Source organism: Schistocerca serialis, chromosome 1 (genome assembly GCF_023864345.2).
Source record: "Schistocerca serialis cubense isolate TAMUIC-IGC-003099 chromosome 1, iqSchSeri2.2, whole genome shotgun sequence".
Lineage (NCBI taxonomy): Eukaryota > Metazoa > Arthropoda > Insecta > Orthoptera > Acrididae > Schistocerca > Schistocerca serialis.
Window position 1 is genome coordinate 905,781,090 of NC_064638.1, and position 26,525 is coordinate 905,807,614.

At 40.7% G+C, this 26,525-nt stretch overlaps 1 protein-coding gene across 3 annotated transcripts in view; it reads right to left on the reverse strand.

Moving 5' to 3' along the window:
- LOC126411844 (uncharacterized) overlaps window positions 1-26,525 on the reverse strand; it is a 180,331-nt gene that overhangs the window by 41,950 nt on the left and 111,856 nt on the right. For all 3 annotated transcript variants that reach the window (XM_050081398.1, XM_050081396.1, XM_050081395.1), the window contains exons 4-5: window positions 24,471-24,527; window positions 21,645-21,707 (exon numbers count right to left, since the gene is read on the reverse strand). In XM_050081398.1, the coding sequence (XP_049937355.1) occupies window positions 21,645-21,707; window positions 24,471-24,527 (120 nt within the window). The remainder of the gene's footprint in view (window positions 1-21,644; window positions 21,708-24,470; window positions 24,528-26,525) is intronic.

The following is a 26,525-nucleotide window of genomic DNA, read 5'->3' on the forward strand; positions in this document are numbered from 1 at the left end:
TGTTCGGACATTTTGTGCTCAATTACTTGACTTGTGTCAATTTCTAATTGTTCCATCCTGTTAGCCAGTACACTGATTTCACCCACGATACTGGCGTTAGCCACCTGGATATTCTCTACTCTTTCGCTCAGTTCTTGCACCGCTTTGGGTAGCGCGGTTAACAGTGCCATCTGTTGGCCAAAGTTCGTACTACGTTCATCTCTGCGATACGGTATCGAGTCTAACTGCGATTTCCGTGACAAGTCGCAACTAAGAGTCACAAGTAGCAACTAGAAAGCGCGGTTAACAGTGCCATCTGTGGGTCAAAGTTCGTACTACGCCCATCTCTGCGATTTCCGTGACAAGTCGCAACTAAGAGTCGCAAGTAGCGACTAAAAAGCGCAGTTCCGTTAGCACTGCCATCTGTTGAGCAAAGTTCATACTACGCTATTCGCTACCAAGTCAAACTGCGATTTCTGTGACAAATCGCAACTAAGAGTCGCAAGTAGCAACTAAAAAGCGCAGTTAACTTACTTTTCCTAGTGTCATCTGTTGACCGACGTACGTACTTCGCTATGAGAGCCTTGTGCCTCACGAGATCGATGTGCTGTGTGTGCATATGACGGACTTATTTCAATAGTGGTACAAGTCCATTTTTGTTCATTTTGAGATAGAGTCGTAAAGTTAAATGAGCGCTGAAAAATCTGCAGTTGAGTAACCAGAAATATTCAAGCATATGGCTTCTTGCTAGAGATGAACCTTTATTTATGTTTGTTTGGATCACTAATTTCAGAAGCATTATAGACAGAAAAGTGGAGGTAATGGACTTGTACCACTATTGAAATAAGCCCTTCATATTATATGACGACATGCACATTCAGCATCAGTTATGCTTGGTCAAATACTGCTGTGACTCTGAATATATTACATTAATAAGAAACAACATTGCCTTTTTCTCCTGAAAATGTCAAGTAACGTAACAAATGTGTTCGATTCTGCTTCCAATATGACAGTTTTGGTTAATACTCCACATGCCTACAGGACTTTGCAATGTTAACACAGCAGAACTCAGACATCTGTATAAGTGTAGAGAAATGAAAACAGTCATATGAATGCCTCACTTTTGTTCCGACACAGTTCAAGACTCGGGAGAAAAGTTTTACACCTGGTGTTCTACATGGCAACTTCACACACAAGAACTTTTTGCCGACACTACTACCACCTACATAAGTAAGCTTTCCCTGCGTTACTTTCAAGTAATGCACTTAAGCTATTCCTGATTTAACTGGAAGATCTGTACTTCCCACTTTCATATCAACAGCCTCAAAATGCATATGGTAGACTTCGGGATATGTTACAGGTCAGTGTCACACCAAGATTGTGGAGAAAGGGGGGGCGGCATGTCACTCTCCAACAAGTGTTTACCAATAAGCAATTGGCGGAAAATTATGGGTATAGGACGGCTTAAACATGTGGAAAATGAGATTTTTATTATTCACTCACTGTATTTGACATTTATTATTCCTTTAAAATCGCACAACAACTTCAATAAAACACAGTTTAATCATTCACACACTTATTTCACAATTATTTCACTTTTAAACTGCAAATCCTCTAAGAGCTGTCTCGAATCTTCACGAGTCTCTCTCAACAGCCTTGATGTGGATAGATACGTACAGCAACCAGTAATCAGAGTCAGAACTGTGTCTGCAAAAACACAAGGATTATTAAACAATTTTTGCTGCCATTAATTACTACCAATATAATTGACAGAGTAGATTGCTAATATTTGCTATAATGAATATCACATTTGCAAGAACTATCTCACTGAAGTCCATCGAAACGCTTAGAACCTAACCTCTTGTCTGACAAAAACGGTCTAAAGATGCAGTGGCAATTTCTTCAGATCTGTTGACAATGATATTTTGAGTTATCACTTTACTGAGTGACTGAAATGTAGTTCAGGACCTGTGAACATAACAATATGTTATACTTAATTTTCTAAATAAGAACTATTACGGTACTGTACGGCTACTTACATATTAATTACACTATTAATATTTTCACAGTTGTTTCTTTAATACAAAATTAAAGCCAACGGAAGAAAAAACGTAAAACATACTTGCCAATGACAGGTTTGTTGAGATGCAATTTTCTGTGTTGACAGTTGTAACTTTTTCATACGGTGGTAAGTCGCAGAAATTGCAGATATCGCGGAAGTAGCATAAATAGCAGTGGCGGAGGGATACACGACCTATGTTCCTTAACTGCGACAAATCACAGTTAAGAATAACAGATACTGAAAAGTAGCATTCACAGAAATCACTGATATCGGAAAATCGCAGTTTAGCCCATCACTACTTGCCAGTCGGATTTTCGTAGTACATTGAAATGCTGCTACATTCGAAGATGAACAATACGGGATTTGTATTTACTTCGTTGGATAATGTATGAAAATGCAGTGGTCGAAACTCAGGGCGGAGAAAAAAAGCACGTCTTCCACCTTTTTTTAAAATTTATTTACAGACGCAGAGGTTTTGGCGCCAGTATTTATCTTTGTGCCTGCAAAGCATGCCTGTGTAGCGCTACATATATTCGACGGCAGAAGTTAGTTGTGGCGGCACCTACCAACATTTTTCAGAACTTCCTCTTACTTTGCACTCGATTCTAAGCCACAGGCGGTTTTTTGGATTACAAAAAAAAAAAAAAAGTGCGGCTTAGATTCGAGTAAATACGGTGTAGCGCTACACAGGCATGCTTTGCAGCACAAAGATAAATACTGGTGCCAAAACCTCTGTGTCAGTAAATAAATTAAAAGAAAACGTAGAATATTGTAAACATTATGCCATGTATTCTTTCTTGTGTGCTGCTATCTCATTTAAATCCTGTCTGCCTAATAAACTGTGAAACTAGAGTGAGACAACAGCAAACGCGAGAGAATATACATATCATGTCATGTTTATATTCGTATTATTCTTATGGTGAATAGTGATACAGTCAGAAATGAAGCACGACAGTTGACTAGATTTATAAATCTAAGATGAATCTAATTTCTGTGCAGAATGTAATGTACTAAAGAGGCGTCTGCAAAGATTTTCAAACAGAGAAAAATTTTCGCTAAACTCTCGTTCAGAGCATCATCTATCATACGCAGTCTATTATTTGGTTCTTGTTGATCATTATCAAAGAAAGCTGCAGTGTAAGTAACAAATAGCTGTCTCTTGCCATTGTTTCGCTTTTTTTTTATTGTAAGCCGCGGTAGCACGCACAAAAGCAAGTAACGCCGCGAGCGGCAACAGGTTGTAAATACTCATTATCAGAATGTCACAAACAATGCACGACACAGTACAATAATGCATTTTCAGCTTAGAGCGTCGTAAACACCTATAACAAAGAGAACGGCACTTATCAGATCAAAGCAAATTAAGGAATCAATTCAAACCAGACGAAGCATGTGAAAAGGAAAGGTACCCGTATAAAAACGGACAGAGCGCCTGACACACAGCAATAGCTACTTGGTAAAGCTTAACAGTTAAGCTTACGACTCGAACCAAACTACTGTAGCCGTATCTTCAACCATTTGACCTCAACTGTTTCTCAGGTTACAATGGACCAACTTTGTTTCGATTTGGAGGTCTGGTCTAAAACTTTTCTCTCCCCTTGAATTCCGAGTCTCATTTTTCAGGTGTGGCTTGGATTCGAGTAAATACAGTATATTCTATGGCAGAAGTTAGTTGTAGCGGTACCTACCAACATTTTTCATATCTTCCACTTACTTTGCACTTGATTCTAAGCTGCAGGCGGTTTTTTGGATTACAAAAACTGGAAAAAAAGGGCGGCTTACATTTGAGTAAATACGGTAATTCTTCCAAGTAGCGTACTTGCAGTCAGTGAAGTAGCGAAGTGGTTTAAGACATTTAACTGTCATTCAAGAGGAAGGCTGTTTAAATTTTGAGAGCTTTTGTGAATAGAAATTGAAAGAGGCTTGAATTGATTCTGGTATAGGAGGATCTGTTTGGTGGATTTCTGAAATATAACAGTTTTTTTATGCATTATATTACTGGGAATCAAAAAGTTCAGCAACATCATCGTACTTGCAATGGAGAAGACATTAAGGAATATACAGTTGTAATAATGTCAGCCAATATGAAGAGCGTGTGCATATAATGTTTAATAGAATGTGTATATCATGCCTTACGACAGTTGCACAAAAAGTGAAAGTATGCAATATGGTACGAGTAGAAGGAGTGGGAGGGGGAGCAGTAAAAGTAGTCTGGTTTTCCAAAACTGGCATTAACTGTTAGGGTTGTGTGCTAATCAAATGCCCTTCATAGTAACATTCAGTGATGCCTTAGGGCAGAGAACATCAGCCAGCAACACGTTGACTGTGAGATCTGATCACAGATTTAATACCTCATAACTGGAAAGTATGTAGCATTGGTACTGCATTTTTACTCACTGGTGCAGTGTGTTCTGATTCATGGAGAAGGGAGAGTATAATTAATTGTTGATGGAACTCAAATCACTTCTCCCTGGAAGAGGTGTACCATTATTCAATGACGGAACTGAAATCAAACTGCACTCCCACCTATCTTTCTGAAGCCAAAAAGTGTTCTCTCTTCAACTGTCTGATGTTATCTGGCAAAGGCAATGGAATACAAACAGTAAAATCAAACAATGGAAACTCCAGGTAGAAATATCAACAATTTAGGAAAAGAGACTGAAGCTTACTGTAAAGAAGACACATTGAGTTGCAGACATGCACAATTAAAAGACACTTAGACAAAGCTTTCAGCCACAGCCTCCATCAGCAAAAGAGAAACACACCATTCCTACTCACAAACAAGTGCGCCACACATGACCACTGACTTGGCAGCTCTGGCCAGAATGCAGCAATCTGGAGGGGGCAGGGCAGGAAAGGGATAGTACAGGGTGTATGTGTGGACAAGGAAAAAAAATTCCCAGATTTCCCTGTTAAAAATACACTTTCTCCCGTATAGAAATACACGTTTTCCGTGTTAAGTGACAGTATACTCTTCCTCGGCACTGTAAAAGTCATCAATCCTTTGAATGTTTATGGTTTTATATACCGATGTATAATTTCCCGGCACTTTAGAAAACTAAACTGAGGGGGGAAAAACACGTTTTGAAAGACCTTTGATGTGCAGCAACATGTACGCTGCATATTTTCGTATTACAAAGGTGTAAATTTGAATGCCACCAAATAATGCATGTCCCTTTCCGAAGCATTGAAATTGAGATTGCGATGCGCTTTTGTAAGCATCATAGCTCATTCACGTGATCTCGCAAGCTGATGACAGTAATAGGACACGTGATGTAGTCAGCCAATAGCAAGATCACTCTTAAGTAGCGCGAATACACAAATATGAAACTTTAATGGCTTAAATTAATATACATAGCATTCACATATAACATTGGTCTCGAAGATTAATAAGTTGGAAGAGAAGCTACACTTCCACATATAACGTTGATCTTTTTTGCGCGTGTTGCACTTTAAGATACACACACAAATGTGCCAGCAAAATTTTTAATAACAACGCAAATGTCTCATCTTCTGGGCTTGAAATACTTCTAAATGGTCGTCCTCAAAGACTTAATTTTTAAATGAGAGTCAAACGCTTTGCGATTTAAGAAATTCATCATACATTCTCACACATAATTCATCTTGTGTAAAAGGAAATCTGCTTTTCAAACCACCATTTTCGAGTCCTCCCTCGGGCATGGGTGTGTGTGTTTGTCCTTAGGATAATTTAGGTTACGTAGTGTGTAAGCTTAGGGACTGATGACCTTAGCAGTTAAATCCCATAAGCTTTCACACACTTTTTTTAAACCACCATTCGCAATATTTTACCACGACCTGTTAGAAATAGGTTCGTTTCAGCAGTTGCAAGAAAGCGCCAGATAACTGGCGTCACCGCGCTTGCGCAGCTACGATGACGCAGGAAGCCCATATGTTCGTACGTATGAAACATTAAAAGATTTTAAATTATGTCATAAAAGAAACAAGACATCAAAGGATACTTCAAGAGCGTCGGGATTTTGTGAACCATACTAAAGTGTATAATTCCGCTTAAAATGCACATCCGTATGTAAATTTCCTTGGAGTACCAGTACTCATGTTTGGTTCTTTATTATAGCATAATGCTATACGTGCACCTGAAATGCAGCAAACAGTTGAAACTAGCCAATAGTGTGAAATTAAACACTTCGTTTCAAATAAATTGACTGCCTCAGTAGAAAGGATTAATAAAAGCCAAATCTCTTTAGCAAACCAGCAAAAATAACTTCATTGTTCTGTAAGGCGATTAATGCTTGACTGTCAAAGGTGGAAATAAAATCTGAAACTATTTAACATATTTTAGCCTGCCGTAATTATGTGAACGTATTTTAATTCATTTGATAGCTCTTAGCCGCAAAATCCATTTTGTTATCATTTAACGTGAGAGCAATAAACGAAGAGGAAACAACAAAATCACTGAATGTAAACACAGGTCACGTGGAGACGACCCACCTCCCCACCACAACTCGGACTGCTCTGTGCATCAGGCCTGGATCTACGATATTTCCAAACCGGGGCAATATTAAGTAGTGGCGCCCAGTCACACTTCCGTAACCAGAAGCGGGAGAAGGTACTACACATACACGACTCAACTGCGCATGCGCAAGAGCCCGCCCACAACTGCTCAAACGAATCTAATCTAAACAGTTGTCAACTCACGCTCATCGGAGGCAATTTGTTGTTATAAAGCATTGTGTAGTGTCCCTAAAGCCTTTGACACACTTTACTGTTGGCAGACACTTGTATAAGACTGTTTTGCTGTTGTGTACGGTGCATTTCCTTTGCGATTTAAGTTTTATTTTCGTTTTTTTCCCTCCCGTTCATGTTTTGTTGCTGCAGTATCATTCTGCAGTAGCAGGATACAATAATATCCTTTGTTAGAGTATTGGTTCTTACCAGTCAAAAATCACAAAAATTTAACTGAAAACTAAAACAATGAAAAATTCCCGGAATTCTAAACAATTACCGGGTTTTTTCCGGTTTTCTCCTGGTTTGGAAAAATTCCCGGGTTTTTCCCAGATCTCCGGTTGTCCCTGGTCGTATACACCCTGTAGTACCATACTGGTGGTGGTGGTGGTGGTGGTGGGTAGGTGGGTGGGTGGGTGGGTGGGTGTGGGGGAGGAGATGATCACTATCTGGCATTCTGTGCAGGGACTAGAGGTTGTGGGGCAGGGACATGGGAAAAAAAGGAGCAAAACAGGAGAAGAGCGGAGAAAGACAGCGGGTGGCAAACAAAGAGGGTGGGAGATGAGAATGGGGAGGAAATGATAGCACGGAGGAGGGTGGAAACTGTTGGGTGGAGGGTGTGGGGACAGTATGTTCCCATGGGTCAAGGTCACGATAATTACGGGAGTGGACAATGTATACTTCACTCATTTGCTGCAACAGCATCATAAATCGAAGTCATAATTTTTCATACAGGTGTGAAATGAGGGTTGCCTTAGCTTCAGCTGCCTAGTTTTAACTACTTTTAAAGATAACCGAACTCCTATGAGCAGTGTGTAGTTTGGTGACTGAAAAGTAGTTGAAGACAAGGCAACCCTTGTTTTGAACTTACATGAAAAACCATGATTTTCAAGTTATGCTGTTGCAGCAAATGAGCGATATAGAAAAATGAAACTTTCTTAAAAAACAGAAAGCCATCAATATCACAGTGACATAGAACTGAGGAAGAGACATTTAACCCTCTAACGGTAAGGTTGGGGTTGGATCTGACCCCAGCGAATCTGTTCTGTTTATAACTCCCCACTCCCTTTTCTGAGAGCGCTGTGGTTCCAGCTACCGTAACAGCCAGTCGTCCCGAGAACGCCGAGGAGGCCACGTCAGTCTGGTGAGTGACCTACAGGCACCCCCTCTATCTGAAACCTACATTACCCGCGCTCGGGTTGGATCCGACCCCACCTTACTGTTTACGTCACACTTATTAGTTTCTTTTGTGGGGAGGATTCAACCCCATATTGATGTTTATATTACATCTAAGTTTTGTTTTCTCTTCTAGTATCTTACTAAAATGGCGCATCAACTCCTTAGAACTCCTGAGGAGATATACAACGAGTTTCTCCGACAGGAGGCTGAGTCACAGGATGGCAACAATATCGATGCAGAAAACTGTTCAGAAACCACCTATTACATTACGTGTACAAAGACATTTATTATTGAGAACTTTATATTTCGAAACTGTTGACACTATAATTATTTTCTACAAGTAGTAAAAGATGTTTCTCATTTAGTACCTATCTTTAGAAATTCTAAAGCACTCAAGTTCCTAGTTGATGACTGAATCGATTGATTTTTACCATGTTTTCAATAATTTTATAGAGAATATTTCTATTAAGGTATTTTTTTGTAATCAAGTTCCTATTTTTTCCAAAGTACTTTATATTCTTACTTATTGACTATAAAAATAAAAAAAAATACTTGTTATAACAAATATAATGTGTGTTTAATTGATAATAAAACTTTTTCCCATTATTCATTTTTTATTTTACCCCGAAAAATCGATATTTGGAGGGTGGGGTCTGATCCAACCCCACCTTACCGTTTATGTCAAAAAACTTCACCTTACCGTTAGAGGGTTAAAACTGTGTATTCAAAGCACACCACCTTACTGAGGCATGATGTCTACAGTGAAGATATGCAGTAACAGCACTGAAGTCTTGTTGCTCCAGATTCGTCCTATATGAAATAGTTTTCTTTCTTTGTAGCAGTAATGATATTATGAAAGCATAGCTGGGATGAAAAATCACATTCCACAACAGCAACAGTTCACGGACTCTTACATCATCTAAAATCTATTTGCTTTTGTAACTGATGTAGATGGAAGTTTACCAGGGTCTATACCAATTTGTTTATTCTGGTGGAGGTTGTCGCGGTTTTCGAGGGGAGATGCCTTAATTGTCTGCTACAATTGCCACAAACATGAATTGCCGATAGAAGCTTCACATAAAGAGGGCACTGGGAAATGGACGACATGCTGTTTTATCAAGATTAATGATGAGACTGAATACAGAGATTTGCACCCTACAACATATATTTTCACAGCAAAAATGTGCAATAGTAGTTACCAACCACTGGACAGTATTAACAGCGCACTACTTTTTTAGTAGGAATGATTCTAATGAAGTTGGCATGCCTTCCCATGTAAAGACAGGGGTCAACAGCTTTTTAAGGGGAAAGTTATAATTTAATTATGAGTCAAAACTATTTTTGGCTTAACATGAAAGGAAAAAGAGGTACTTGAAAGACAAATTAGTGGAAAAATGCAATCCATAGTGGGTTGGAAGTGAGAACTGATGGGAACCCCAAGAACATGTTCTGCTGATGGAAGTATATAGGAGCAGTGATGCCGAGCCATTAGAGAAATACTGATGGCAGACCGAAGAAAGAATTTACGGAGAAATGTATGGATTGAACCAGTACATAGGTCATAGAAGATGGAGTTTCCCAAGGCTTATCCAATAGCGAGAAAGGCTCATTCAATCATGAGAAATGCCCTGCCCTGCATCCAGCCCACACCAGCCCAAAGAATGTCGAAGACAGAGGCTGAAGAACAGTAAAAGTGAGGAAACCCAAAAGCCAGTTGGACTGTCAATAATAAAAACAAGAGTAGAGAAACACATAAGGCACTAAGTGGCCATCCCTGGGCCTCTGCATGCAACCCAACCCTGCTTCAGTTTAGTCATGGCGTTCAGCAGAGTGCTACATCTAAAACAGAAAATATGGTGTAGCTGAAAAGGCGAGCAATGAAAAAAGAGGGGCAAAGTGTGAGCTGGTCATGGGGGCAGGGTTGGGCGTTAGCCTGGTGTCATCAATAAGGGGGCATCATAGGATGGAGGACTCCTTTCACGAGGAACGGAAAGAAGAGCACTATACAGCAGTAGTCTACTTCATAGTATGTACTTTATTAGAGGGAGCATTTGACAACCAGGTGTCACTCTGGCCCTGAGTGAGCAGATGTCTTATTTGTACTTGCAGATTTGCAGATGGGATCAGCAAAGCAAATGGGGCCAAGTAACCACCACTCTAGCCAAATGGTCCACTAGGTAGTCAGTCAAAAAAAGACCCGTTTAATAAAGTGGAAGACTCAGAACATTATCAATTCCGCTGTAATAACACTGTGATCCTGGCAACAACCGGCAAGGGATGTAAAAGCATATCCAATTTTATCCATGGTTATCGAGCATTAAGTGTAAAAAATGGTAGCACCCTGAAACTCCTGAACGTAAGACACCAAAAGATCATGGGGCAAAAGACTTCAAGTCCTTGAAATAGATCAGTCCTCATTCACGTCTTGGGCACCAACCAAGAGGGGAAGGGCTGTTTACAAGAAAACACGAGGAGTGCATTCCAGGATGGAGAGAAGGAGATCCTGGCAGAGTGCTGCGAAGCGCATTCTAATTGGGAGAGAAGGTATAACCAGGGTGATTGGGGGATTGTTGAATGGCAATTCCGTAGGAGACCAAGAGTTGGTACTGTCTGAACACAAGAGGGTAAGTTATGTCCCCACAATGTCTCTTTCCTCGAGTGCAACCGTAGACACTTAGGAATACAAATGCATGCACAAAATTTGTGGAATGAACGCATGTATGAATGGGCATTCTCACGTCCACATGTTACCTCATTGTGCAAGCAGACTGCTGTGGATCCCCTTCTTTGCTTAGGAGCTTGTGCTGCATTTATTGTGATGAAAAGGAAAATGCAAAAGTGACTGTAAGTAAAGAAGTATCTAAACAACGGAGGTTTGAGAAATACATGATGACGACAATGATCTGTTTGCAAATTTCAGAAGGAAATCAAAGTGAGAGTTTCGATTTTCTGCTTGGCTAACTGTAGCGATAGGCTGGCAGTAAAATTCGATTAGCTGGCAACTGGCAGCGTATATACTGGGAGGTTCTTATTCATTATGTGAATGTTTATTAATTTTGAATGCATCATTTCTATTTTATTTTATGAATAAAGTTGTCTACATAATTTTGATCTTTAAAGCTTATATGATATGTAGATTAACATCTTCAGACTCGACAAATTTGTGAATTGCACAGACGCGAAAATCTACCTGAAAGGAGGTTGTATTTTCAAATTTTGTATTTTTTGCACCATCAATGTCCTTCATCTCTATTTCTAGCTGTCTGCCGAGGAGCTACACATACTCCATTTGTTTCGTTCAGAGGTCAGGCTCCCCAGTTCTGCTATTAACTTGCCACAGGATGAACTTTCGTCTGTAGTTTTCATGTACACCTTTTATAAGTTTCTGTCTTGTTCTTCCCTATTTTCCTACTTCGAAACTTAAGGAATCTTATTCTTTAAAGTAATTCAATCGAACACCTTATCTAATACTTGATGCTCCGCGCATCTGTTCTAAAAATTTTATTCAATTAGTCTTTAGAAGCTTTTTCTGTACCTGTAATCATCTATAAATTTAAGCATGCTTCCTTTGAAGGCAATAAACATTATTGCTTGTTTTGTTTTGTTTTAGGGTGGGGGGTGGGGGTGGGGGGGAGAAAGAAAGAAAGAAAAGAAAAAAACAGCGGTCATACTTGCCCAAGTCAAACGCAGCTCACACACGAGTGCAGTCTCAGCAACAGAAACCACATTGCGAGCAGCACCACCTGTGCATGACGGGAGTAGCAACTGGGTGGGTGGGTGGCAGACAGTGAAGTGCTGCAGGTCAGACTGAGGACAGGGGAGACAAGGGGAGGGGGGGGGGGGGGGGGGGGGAATAGCGGAAAAGGAGAGTAATAAAAAGACTGGGTGAGATGATGGAATGATGGCTGTGTAGTGCTGGAACGGGAACAGGGAAGGGGCTGGATGGGTGAGGACAGTGACTAACGAAGGTTGAGGCCAGGAGGTATACAGGAATGTAGGATGTATTGCAGGGAAAGTTCCCACCTGCACAATTCATAATATTGTTAAATTCCATCCTGGATTTTCCATTTTGATTCAAGTCAAATCTATAGAACACGAAGACAGACAAGAGTTAAAAAACGACTATACATCAATCCTAAGTGACATAAGAGAAGACAGCTAAGAACAGGGACATGGAGAAAGATCTATAAAAGACACTATACACAAATGGAGGTCCACAAATAAAAATTAAATAGCCTACACCATACTGCTACAACGGATAAAGAGTAAAATGCCTCCGACAGCTCGTGCTTCATTTGCTAAAACGGCTGATAATTCAGACGGCAAACCAAAGCGGGAATGTAAACAGTTTAAAAAATAGGCATTCCGTAGGAAATGGCGGGCAGTAAAAACTTGGGCGCAATGTGTACAAAGTGACGGTGGAGCACCACTTAACAAATTACGATGGTTAAAAAGGCAGTGCCCAATACACAACCTAATTAAAATGACCTCCTCCCAGCGGGAGGGCCAAGAGGAGGTTGCCCAAGCTGCTGGGAGAGGCTTAATAACCTGGAGCTTATTCCCACGAAGGGAGCACCAATGGTGATGCCAAAGTGAAACCACCTGCCGACAGATGGCAACACAGAGATCATCAGAGGGAATATAGGAAGTAGCGGGATGAGGTACGATGAGACTGCAACCTTGGCAGCAGTGTCAGCAGCTTCGCTTCCAGGCAGACTGACATGACCAGGAATCCACATAAACAACACAGTGGCTCCATCAAATGTGAGCAAGTGACAGTTTACCTGGACCCGTTGCACTAAGGGGTGGGCACTGAGCAGTGTGCCGGAAGCCGATATCGAAAAACATTGGTGCCAATGACAAAGGCACGCCCGACACTATGGACAGTTCGAGAGCCATCAATCTACACAAGGGCACTGTCGCGAAGTTCCATGGAAAGGTCTTGAAACTGAAGGTGATAGAGAAAGTTACAGCAGTAGGACTGTGGCAGTTCGCATACAGACTCTCAACCAGGCTAGTGTAAAAGGCGGCAGTGGCCAAACGGATGCCACAAGGATGGATAGTGTTTAGGTGGTGTAAGAGGGACGGACGCGCGGACGCAAAAACGAAGCACTCATAGTCTTATTTCGAACAGACAAGGGACTGCTACAAATGGAGGAGGGTGGCTTGATCTGCACCCCAGGAAGTGACATTGATGGACAGCATACAGTGAACTGCCAGGTAAGACCCATGGGAGGACCAAGAAGAGTTTCCTATTGCGCATCAGCCCCAGGAATTTAGTAGTTTCAACAAATGGAAGAGCAACAGGCCCAAGATGTAAAAATGGTGGGAGAAACCAATTGTGCCCCCAGAAATTCATAAAGATGGTTTTGTCAGTGGTAAAACGAAAGCCATTGTCGATGCTCCAGGAGCAAAGATGATCAAAACATAGGTGTAGATACTGCTCAGTGAAACAGTTCCATGGAGAACTGCAGCAGATTGCAAAATCATCAACAAAAAGGAAGCCGGAGATGCCCGGTGGGAGACAGGCCATTATAAGGTTAATGGCGATAGCAAAGAGTACAACACTCAAGATGGAACCCTTAGGCACACCGTCTTCCTGGATAAAGGTGCCCGACAAGGCAGAACCCACACACACCTTGAGAACTCTGTCTTTTAAAAATTCCTGAAGGAAACGGGGCAGGCGGCCACGGAAGTCCCACATGTAGAGGGTGCGGGGATACCAGTTCTCTGGCAGGTGTTGTAGGCCTTCTCCATATCAAAAAATATGGTCACAATCTGGGATTTCCACAGAAAACCATTCATGACATGGGTGGACAAATTGATGACATAGTGAACTGCAGAACACAGTACTGTAAGTCCACACTGTGCAGTGGTTAGTAAACTGCAAAACTTGAGCCACCATACCAGCCGGCATGAATCACCTTGTAAACACAGCTGGTGAGAGAGATGGGGCTTAGGTACAGGTATGATGGTGGCTTCACGACAGCTTGTGGGAAATGTGCCCTTTGCCCAGATGTGGTTGTAAGTAGTAAGCAGAAAAGTGCTTGTCCCCAAGAGGTGCTGCAACATCTGGATGTGGACAGCATCTGGGCCTGAGGTGGAGCATCAGAATGAACTGAGAGCATGATCTAGCTCGCTCATAGTAAAGGCAGCACTTTAGCACTCACGATTCTGGGAAGATAAGGGTATCACCTGAGCCGCCTCTGCTCGTTTCCGATGGAGAAAGGTAAGTTTATAGTGGGGAAAAGCTCAAAATTTCCGCAAAATGGCGGCCCAAGGTGTTGGAGATAGCAAAAGGGTCCACGATGATTTCATCTGCTACTGTCAGGCCGGGAATTGGGGAATGGATCTTGGTCCCAGAGAGCCATCGGAGATTGGCCCTCACAACAGAGGAAGGGTGGAACACTGAAAGAATTAGTGAATGAAATCCAGCTATCTTTTTTGCTATCCCAAAGAACGCGAAAATGTGCTGGCATCCATTTATAATGAATGCAGTTTGCCATCGTAGGATAACAGTTAAAAAGGTAGAGTGCACATCTGCGTGAATTGCGCCACAGCATGCCTCAGTCCACCTAGGGACTGGGACACGGTATGGTAAAGTGAAAGTGCGAGGAATGGACGTTCTGCAGCGGTAAGGATAATGTCTGTAAGATATTGCATCTGGTCATCACAACTGGGGAAATCTTGTTCTTCAAACTTTGCCAGGGAGGGGTAAAGCCTTCAGTCAGCCGTAGTACATTGCCATTTAGGTGTGCACGCAGGTGGGGTAGGAGTCAGCAAACGGATAGCACATGGGAAATGGTCACTCAAGTAGGTGTCAGAAAGGACAGACCACTCGAGACCATGGGCAAGTTGGGTAGTGCAGAAGGAAATATGGATCCTCCTGTGTTAAGGCAGAATAGGTGAAGTTGATTAAGGAGGTCAGCCAAGAGGGTACCTCTCTTAACAGGTTCTGGGAGAACACCAAAGGGGACGATGTGCATTAAAGTCACCAAGTAGTAGAAAGGGGTGAGGTAGCTGCCCAATAAGCTGAAGGAAACCTGCCCTGGTGACATCAAATGACAAAGGGATATAAATGGTGCAAAGGGAAAAAGTCAAGTGAGGAAGGGAACAGCGAATTGCAACAGCTTGAAGATGGATAGTCAGGGAAAAGGGGATGACTGTGAGGATCAACCCAAATAAGCAGCGTGACTCCCCTACAAGATGGAATGTTGTCCTCAGGAGGAAGGTCAAAACGGACCGGGAAGAGTGAGAAAGCTCAAGTGGTCGTGAGGACGCAATTTTGTCTCCTGAAGGCAGAGTACAAGGGGACAGTGCGATGCTAAAAACAGCTACAAATCCTCTTTGTGGGATCAAAGGCTGTGAACACTCCATTGGAGGAGAGTCATGATGATGAAAAAATGAAGGAATGTCACCTCAGTGGCTGCCGAGTGACAGCCTGTGAAGACTCACTGCTACAGGGCACAGAAGCAGGAGGATCCTGCTCCACGAGGTCCACAGAAGCATCAGTTTTCTTGTGCTGTCAGTCTGTGGAGTCCAATGCAGAGAAACGGCATAGTGGTTGGCCGGGCGAAGGTATCACATGGTGACACTGGTGAAGAGGCTCTTCAAGTCGGCGAAGGAGAAGACTGTTTATGTTTGCTGGACTTCTTTGAGCCTTTCTGGTTAGCAAAGGAAGACTCCAGTATTTTGGCTGGAGGGATGCAGGAAGTCTTCATGGGTACTGCTTCTGTCCTTTCTGGCCTGCCAGGTTGTGTAGCTGGTGGCTTCACTCCTTGAGGTGACGGCTTGGCACTGGGCGATTCCACAACCTCAGAGATGAATCTGAGGTCGCATGTCTGCATTGCCATGTCCTTCATGGAATGAGATATGGCAAGAACAGAACTATACGCGCCAGACGGTGGAAAGCAGGGTTTGCGACTATCCAGTAACTTGCAAAAAACCTGGTAAGGCACTTTTTCCCTTACATGAATCTACAGGACTGCCCGCTTATCAACAAGATACATGGGACAATCTCGAAAGGAAGCAGCATGGCTGCCATTGCAGTTGATGCAGCAGGGAGACAGAGGCGGACAATCGCCTTCGTGCACATCCCTACCACAGGTTGCATATTTGGCTGGGTGTCGATAAGACGTTCTAGTGTGGTTTAAACTGGTAGCAGCGCATTAGATTCAGAATGTATGGTAGGACTGTGTGAATTTCATAGCCTGCTTTGATCTTGGACGGAAGCACCATCCTATCAAATGTGAGAAAGAAAGAGCGCGTGTTGCACTAAGGAGGAATCTACCTTTTTCATCACCTGATGGACGGCAATGACTCCCTGATCAGAGTTGTGACTGGATCTCAGGCTCGGCTAGACTGTCGAGCAGTCTTGTGTAAATAACACCATGGGAAGAATTCAAAGTTCTATGGGGCTCGACACGGACAGGACAGCTGTGGAGAAGTGAGTGGCAAGCAGTTGTTGTGCTTGAGAATCAGAAGTAGTCTCCAAAAGGAAAGTGCCATTCCGCAAACGAGAGCAGGATATCACAGGGCTGGCAATTTCATCAACACCTTTCTGAATAATAAACGGATTTACCGTAGCAAAGGACTGACTGTCTTCAGTACGTGAAACCACAAGGAACCGTGGTGCAGCTGGAAGGGTCTTTGAATCGTTAGCTTCATTCAGTTTACATTTCGTAGACATTGACTCATTGTGACAAAATCCCCCATGATTGCCAGTGTCTCCGATGGCATGCTATTTCCAACTGGGGGCTCCTGTCACATGGGGGTGCACCTGCCATAGGTGATTGTTCACATCTCAGGTCACACCTCCCAAACACCTGACAGAGGGATCAATTGGCAATTTGGGAAAGTAGCGCAGTCCACACCCCATGTGATGTAGGCAAGGAAGCAGAGCACTTTAAGCTTCTGAATGCAACTAATCTTTAGTTGAGGAATGTAGGGCAAAGAAGTCATCTTTTTATGAGGAAGGAGGCCCAGGAAACGGGATTGTGCAACAGCTTCCAAACACTGAGTATAAAAATCGAGATCTGGGTCAGGATGGACCATGGTACGACAACAAAAATACATGACCTGTGTTTTTCCAGGAGAGAATCAGAAACCATGAGAAAGGGTTCACACTGACAAGTCAGATGGCATTCAACTGAAGCTACTGAGTGAGAGCTGTACCAAAAGCAAAAGTCATTGACATAAAGGGGATGAACTGCAGTCCAACAGAGGTTAGTAACCCATTGATAGTGATGTGGAGTGTGATACTCAGGACAGTGGTATGTGGGACACTGTTCCCTTGGATCTATGGAGAGCTGAGTGATGTACGAACTTGAACTGGGAAAAATCGATGGGATCAAAACTGATGAATAAAAAACAACAGGGAGTGTCAAAAGCTCATCATGGTGAGAAAGTAAAATGTGAGGGTGTGAAAGTAAAATGTGAGGGTGTGAAAGTAAAATGTGAGGGTGCCAAGTGGTGTCATATGCCTTATATAGGTCAAAAAGGATGCAATGAAATGCTGACACTTAGGAAAATGCCTGTTGGAATGCTGTTTACCGGACCAGATGGTCATTTGTGGCTCTGATACGAGGACAAAATGCCCTGATACATGAGAGACCAGCACAGTCTGCAGGTAACGATCATTTCCAGAAGTGTGCAGAGCACATTAGCAAGGCTTAATAAGTCGGTAACAGTAGAGAAACATTGGGTTTTTGCCTGGTTTAATGATTGGGAAGATGAAACTACCTCACCACTGCGAAAGGAAGACACCTTTGGGGCAAATACAGCTCTCCTTAATCTATATCATATGATGCAAACTGTGTTCTTTCCAACAAGAGTGCAGGGGAACAGTAGCACAACAACTGACAATATTTTTTGTTCATTTTCATTACTAGCGGGACATCCTGCTAGCAAAAAGGTGAATGGCCTTTCAGACCATGATGCACAAATTTTATCACTAAAAGGTTTTTGTGCTCAATCACATGTTAAATAAAACTATAAACTACTCAGAAAAATTAATCCAGTTGCAACAGACCTTTCTAAACCTCTTTAAGGAACAAGAGCAGCAGGGTATATAAGTGCCAATAACCTAGAAAATAAATATAATGCTTTCCTCGACACATTTCTCATCCTCTTTTGAAGTTTCTCTCCACTAGAATGTTCAAAACAGGGTACTAGCACTAACAGGCAGCCTGGGTGGCTGACTAGGGCCGCAAGAATATGTAGAACAAAGTGGGAATAACACCAAAATGTTAGAAACAGTCACAACAGAGTTACAGCAGCCCATTAAAAACAATACTGTAAGGTGCTTAAAAATGTTATCAGGATTGCAAAACGTATGTGACACACAATAGAATAGCTAATTATCATGACAAAAATAAAACCATATGGTCAGTCAAGCAGGAAATGTGTGGTCAGTAGCACCAGGTTGAGAATATAAATTCAGTGCGTAGTAGATATGTTTCAGTTACTGATAAGTCAGTTATTTGTACAGTATTTAATAATCATTTTCTGGATATAGCAGGTGAACCAAATAGAAGCTTGGTTCCTACAGGGAATCACATAACTGTCGTAGAAAATAACTTTCCAAGACGTTATCCAAGATATTCTTCCATGATACTGATAAGAGGGAGATTGAGTCAATAATTAAATCACTGAAGACTAAGGACTCCCATTGATATGACGAGGTCTCTAGCAGGATACTAAAATACTGTTCTGCATATGTTAGACCAGTACTTCACCATATCTGTAGCTTTTCCTTTTGGAATGGTCAATTTCCTGACCTATTAAAATGCTCAGTAGTGATGCCACCTTTACTAAAAATCAAGAAAGAATAACGTAGAAAATTTTAGACGTACTTTGAGGCATCTGCATTTGCTAAAGTTATTGAAAAAGCTTCATATACAAGGGTAATTTATCAATTCACATACTTTGCTGTCAAATGTATAGTTTGGTTTTAGAATGGGATTAATGACTGAAAATGCTATTTTCTCTGTAAATGCTAGACTGTGTCTTCTTTGATTTAACTAAATTGTTTGTGTTCATAACAAAATATTATTGCAGAAGTTGGACTATTGTGGAATAATGGGAGCAGCTCGCAATTGGTTTAACTCTTACTTTAAGAGCAAACAACAGGTCATTTTCCGCAGGATTGAGAATGGCTACAACGAGCAGTCCCAGTGGGGCACTGGGGGGTGGTGCCCCAAGGGTTGGTGGTGTGGCCACTGCTGTTTCTTATTAATATAAATGCTATGCTTTCCAGTGTGACAGGTGATTGTAAAATGTTCCTGTTTGCTGATGACACCAGTTTGGTAGTGAAGGATGTTGTGTACAATTTTGACACATTATAAAATAACGCAGTTCATGAAATAAAGTCATGGCTTGCAGAAAATAAATTGACGCTAAATCACATCAAGACGCAGATTTTACAATTTCTAACAAACAATTCAGCAAAACAGTCATTTTGATTCACAGAATGGACATACATCTAATGAGACTGAACAGTTCAAATTCCTAGGTATTCAGACAGAGAGCTGTAGTGAAAAGCCCAGGTTCAGGATCTTGTTCAAAAACTAAATGTTGCATTATTTACCATAAGAAAAGTATCTGAAATATGTGATGGTTCAACAGGAAAAGTAGTCTACTTCGCTTATGACACATGGTACAAATTTTTGGTGCAGCTCTTCCAATTCAAAAAGGGTCTTTTGGGCTCAGAAATGGGAGGTTCGAGCCATATGCTGTTTAAGTTTGCAAAGCTCTTGTCGCCGCCTGTTCAGTAGTCTGGGAATTCTGAGACTGGCCTCTGAATACATGTGTTCTTTAATGTCAATTGTTGTCAACAATATCAGCTTATTCCCAAGAATTAGCAGCTTTCACTCAGTTAATACTAGGCAGAAATCCAATCTGCATTTGGAACGCACCTCCTTGACTCTTGTGCAGAAAAGCATGCAGTATTCTGCTGCATCCATTTCCAATAAGAAGCCAAAAAAGTTCAAAAATCTTAGCACTAATCCACACACTTTCAAATCTAGTCTGAAGAGTTTCCTCACAGCTCACAACTCCTATTCTGTCGCGAATCTCCTGGAAATATTAAAAAATTAAACTAATTCTTGTGTTATATGTTGCTGATTATGTACATTTGAACTTATGGTTTGCTGTCTGCAGAGGATACGTATACGTTCCATTTTATCTATAATTACTTCTCTGTTATAATTTTGCGTACTGACTAGTTACATGACCATGGAGACTTGCTCCTCAATTAGGTCCTAAAGAACATGACATAAGATAAAATAAACCCTCCACAATTGCGAAGGGAAGACACGTTAAAGGCAAATACAGCTGAAGACCCTGAGTAGATGTAGCTTTTGAATGTTCAGGTAACGAATCATCTGATCAGAAATTGAGTCAGAGCCTGGGGCCGTATTGTGAAATGAGGCAGGAGCCTGAAGCAGTTCCCAGTCAGTGAAAGGTTCACGGATTCAGCTTGGTGGGGGTGAAACTTAAGAGAGATGCCTTCAACTTGTCATTTATGCAGTAGAAAGACAGCTAGATATGAAAAGGACACCGGTGTTATTGCAAGGTGTTCAGCAAGAACCAACACATAGGTACAAATACCACCGTAAAGGACAAGACCCAGAACAGTTGGTCAACATTTCATGTGTAAAATGCCCACAATGACACCACCTACTATGATCAAGCACTCTCCCCAGGGTGCCACCCAGCTACAGCAAAGGCCAACTGGTAGGATGGCTATTGCTGGGAGTGCTGTTGCCCAAGGAAGATGGGCATCTACTCCTTGGCATCCACGGGGATGCTAGTAGCTCAATCAACAGTGTGATCCCTGTGTAAGTAATGACCTCACCACATCAGGTTGGGTTGAGTTGTTTTGGGGAAGGAGACCAGACAGCAAAGTCATCGGTCTCATCGGATTAGGGAAGGACGGTGAAGGAAGTCGGCCGTGCCCTTTCAAAGGAACCATCCCGGCCACCACATCGGATTGGCTACTATGTTGGCTTTGAAGTGCAAATAAGAGCCTACATAGGTATTTAGAGCAGATGGTGTTTAACAATGTATGCAGTAGGCACTATTTAAGGTGTTCTTTCCAGGTTGGTACAAACCAAAGAAAAACCTGCAGAATCCCAGAAAAGGACCACAAGCTACTTTTGTCAAAGGTGGTGAAGAGAAGAATATTGCAGTACAGGATAGGAAGTCAGCACTGCAATAGCTTCGGACTCCACGCCCTACGAAAGAGTCGTGAGCCCCCTGAGGGGAGGGGAGGGGCCATCAACATGAACAGAAGAAAGGAAAAGACAACATGGAGAGAAGATGAAACAGTACTGGAAGAATAAGAAACAGCAAATAAATAAGAGTAATTTGTAACACGATCCTAGTAGCTCAATACAAAGATAAATAATAAGGACCTAGCAAATAAATTTAACAGAAAGAATACAATGACCTGTCAGGGCCACCAACACTTCTAATTATTTCAATTAATAAAAGCATTATCATATAAAGAAGTGCATTGAGCTAAGTTCACCAAATCAGAATAACCTCTTTCTCACGTAAAATTTTTAGTTTGCAGTGTGCCAATAAACTTTTATATTGAGGGAAAACATCTTAACTGATTCTTGATCAAAACAAATTTTTAGTGACAATTATCAAGCAAGCCACGCCTAGTTTATATTTATTAATACTTATCAGAGAAAGTTTTAAAAATAAAACGTACCAGATTTTTTGGTTTTAAAAATGACGCTTTGTAAGTTTCTGATGGTCTTCGTACTGAGGATGGCTAGAAAAGAAATTATAAAAAACAATTTTTTAAAATTCTAAGTCCTTATAAACTAAATAACAACACATTAAGAATTTCACACGGAATGTAAGAATTTTAGTAAGAACTACACTGGATATTCCCACACAACCACATATGAGTAGAGACTCGGCTAAAACTTGTTAAACTACTCAATAATACAGATGAATGTATGAGCGTAATCCTAAAAGTAAGGTCTCTTTATTTTTTTATAAATACAGAACTCTGTTTGTGTGGCAGTTGGTCACACTGTTATGAAGAGTGCTTCATGCGCTGTGTGTAAACATGCGCACGCCATGCTGAGGCGCTCAGTCTTGGCTTGGGAGGCGTTGAGAATGGAGCTCCCGTTGGATGTTACCGCCAAGTGTGAATTGCGCGCAGTCATTTGGTTTCTGAATGCAAAGGGCATTGCACCGATTGAAATCCATCGCGAATTGACGGAAGTGTATGTTGAGTCATGTATGAATGTCAAAAATGTTCGTAAGTGGTGTAGAGAGATTGCAGCTGGTTGGACCGAAATTCACGACGAACAAAGGAGCGGGAGACTGTCAATTTCTGAAGAGACTGTGTTGAAGGTTGAGCAAAGGATGCGTGAAGATCGGCAGATCACCCTGGATGATCTCTGTACGTTGGTTCCTGAGGTTTCCAGAAGCACCGCTCACAGAATTTTAACAGAAACATTGAACTACTGGAAGGTGTGTGCAAGATGGGTGTCACGCATGTTGACTGAAGACCACATGCAGCAACAAGTTGATGCTTCCTGCGCATTTCTTCATCGCCTTGCAGCTGAACAGGACAACTTTCTGGACTCAATTGTCACGGGTGACGAGAACATTTGACCGGAAAGCGATCCAGCTCCGACGACAAGGTGAAAGAAGAGGTTCATAACTTTCTGAACAGCTTGGCGGCAAGCTGGTATGGCATGGGCATACAAAAACTGCCACAGTGTCTACAAAAATGCATTGACACAAATGGTGATTATGTCAAAAAATAGCTAAATGCTCAAGCTGTAAACTGATGTAAACCATTGTAGAAATAAACAGGACTATGTACTTATAATAAAAAAAAAAAAAAATAGGAGACCTTACTTTTGGGATTACCCTCGTATCAACTTTTACTTCTCTACAATGAAACAGGGAAAGACAATTGTCATGAACCTCTTGCTGAAAAACCATATAAAGCCAGTTCAAAAATTTATTTAACAGTACTCAACATGAAAGTCAATGACATAGTTGGCAGTAACAGCCACAGACATAAGCAAATTGATTTAATGTTTTTGGTAGTTTAATTGTAAAATGAAACATTGCATGTGCAATAAAAGATCAATATCAAATTTAAAAAAATAGCAATATGAACATCATCATTAACTAAGCTGTTTACATGCTCAAATATCAAAAAATGCCAAAACACATGTAGAAGTGCACAAGTATGGATTTTTAGTAATGTTGCACCCTGAACACATGCATTACAGTTTTCACTGAAACACGTCCACACTGCTCCTAAACATTTTTCAGTCTTGATCTACTCTTGTTTCGTTACATCATATATATCTTTTCTTACCTCTTTAAATATATATTAAGGATTCGTAATTATGCTTCCACTCTGAAACATTTGTTCCATGTAACCCTTTCAGCTGCTCTGTATTGTAGCAACCAGTGACTACTCAGGATTCTCACCATTTCATTATTATTATTATTATTATTATTATTATTATTTCCCCCCCCCCCCCCTCTCAGCTTAATTCTTTCAAATTTCATTGCGTCAATAGAAATCTATAGACGTTCATGGATAGGACTAACCTTATGTTTTTAATAAATTGCACAGTATTAGTTTGTCATCACATTTGTTATGCCAAACTATCAAAACTTCTAAATGTAATGGTGCATTGGCTTTGCACTGGAAGCAATATGCTTGGCAGAATCATTTATAAGCAATGACAAATTATGCTTATATGAACTTGCCAACCCAAGTACTAAAGCAAACTTGGAAATTTTATTACAATTCTATCATGTCAACACACTGATTACGAACCATATGTTGGAAGAAGCCTTTAGTGAAAACCACCTGCAAAGTAGCTGATGTACAGAAACTGCAAGCTTCCAGAACAGTTGAGGCTTATTAGCCTATCATCTTGCACAGAACTGCAGTGATGTTTGGGGCAAATGGTAAGGTATTTGTATGCAATTTCCTAGTTAAACACCACTTCTTGTTTATTCTGTAACTCGTTCCAACTTTCAATCATGGTGCCACAAACACAGACTTTTCATCTCCACTGGGCTGTAGGGAGTGTCCTAGTCCAGACAACTGCAATACTATTTACATCATTTCATGAACAGGTTTCAGATCACTAAATGGAAAAGAATGGAATCTCATTCTATGAATGGTAATAGAAGCCATAAGAATCAAAGCTCAAATTTTTAGGGAAATTATTAGTAAAAAGAAGTATCAGATAAGATTTTTCCAATTGCAAAATTCCGTGCTAACAGAACTTCCAGCTAGCACATGTATTTTGCTTACACAGTAGCACAGCAACTGCCAATCTCACCTCACTTTCCTTCAATAAATTTCTTACCCAAAAGAAAATCAAAAAGGAATTCCATGTTTCCCCTTAAGGACACCGGGGTTTATCTCAATGTTCTGAATTTTTCTGTACCCTTGACTTGCAATAAAATATCTTATACACTAGAATATAAAAACAACATTAAAGACTTTGTTACAGTCAATGCTATTATCTAATAGGCTTACCGCATGCTGTGGCAGAACTGCTAATGTCTTTCGAGCAGCTGCCTTGTTTTGAATGTCCTGTAATGAGAAATATGAATGGATTAGGAAAATGAAAAGTTGAAAATATTAAGCAAGTATAAAAGATGAAATTTTTCTATGTTTGATGAGAGCCGTTTGCCTCCCCCCATACTTAGCACAAAGATCATGACAATTTAAATAGGAATTACAATGTAGTCTCATTCTACACTCCTACATCACGGGGAAGAAGACTTGTCTCTGCACCTTCCAGTAAGAGCTGTGGGAACAAGAATGAGCACAAACTTAATGTCATGTAGAACAGTTCACTGTCCAAACAATGGAAAATACAGAATGGATGACCCTCTTTGATTTATTTGAAGTAAGTATGCATGTAATATTCATAAAGAGTACCACAATTTTTTTTCAGCATTTTTCTGAGGAAAGGATACTGAGTAATGGGTGGAAAAACAGAGTATTTTTGACTTGCAAAACAATATTGATTTATTCACAACTTCCGTTCTAATTAAGCTGGAACAATGAAACTGAGTCAACTTCAAAGCTCTTTTAAGGGTGTTTCATATTATATAAAACGTAATTAGTTGAAAATACATATATATATTTTTAAAATAAAAACATTATTGAATCTGTTAAATTTTGCAAAACTATTTTTAAAATTATAAAAAAAATGTGAAAGTTATTTTTTCGTCTACCTATTCTGAAAGTCTCAACTTGGGATGAGCATGAGATCACTATTAAAAGTAATTTTATGTTTATCATTATTGTGTTAAATGTCATTCAGATAGTGAATTGCTTTTATTTTGCTACCTGTGACAATTTTACAAAATCTTAGTTGTAATTATTGCTTGGGCTACAAAATTGTACCTTTCATACAAATAACTATGTTTTAAAGTGTAGCACTAGCTAAATTTCTAACTCAAAATTAATAAATAGACCAACATATCCAAAATATCTATCTTAATACAAACAAAAAAACCTCATTTTGAACACTACATAGAAAAGGCTAAAAGATTTGGTGAAAGTCTGCTTCTACATACATACTCTGCAAGCCACTGAATGGTGCATGGCGGAGGGTACCCTGCACCACTACTAGTCATTCCTTTTTCTGTTCCACTTGCAAACAGAGCGAGGGAAAAAATGACTATCTATATGCCTCTATATGAGCCTAATCCCTCTAAGCTTACCTCCATGGTCTTATGTGATACATACTTTTGTCGCAGTAGGGTTGCTCTGCAATTAGCCTCGAATGCCGATTCTATAAATTTTCCTAATAGTGCTCCTACAAAAGAACGTTGCCTGTACTCCAGTGATTCCCATTTGAGTTCCTGAAACATCTCCATAATACTTGCACGTTGCTTGAAACTACCAGTAACAAATTTTGCAGATCACCTCTGAAATGTTTCAATGTCTGCCTTTAATTCCACCTGGTGCAGATCTTAAACACTATCAGTACCCAACAATGGGTCGAACTAGTGTCCTACATGTGGTCTCCTTTACAGATGAACCACACTTTCCCAAAATTCTTCCAATAAACCTAAGTACCATTTGACTTCCCTACTCCGGTCCCTACATGCTCACTCCACTTCATATTGGTTTGCAACATTTTGCCTAAATATTTAATCAACATTACTGTGTCAAGCAGTGCACTACCAGTAATGTATTCCAACGTTATGGTTTGTTTTTCCTATTCATCTGCATTAACTTACGTGTTTCTACATTTAGAGTTAGCTGCCATTTGTCACCCAAACTAGAAATTTTGTGTAAGTCATCTTGTACCCTCTTACAACTGCTTAATGATGACACCTTCCCATTCACCACAGCATCATCAGTACTGCTGCTTACCCATTCTCCAGATCACTCCTGAACAGGGTCAGGGTATTTTGTCTTCTTCCCATCCAATACCTTACAAGACTTTTCATCAGAGGACTGCCAATTTTGTTAAAAACTTTTATTGTTCTGGTGAGATAAGCAGGTCAATTCTTCGCAAAAAAGATTTTGTGCTTGTAAGAATTGAGGGAGATAAATTTCACGTTCAGAAAT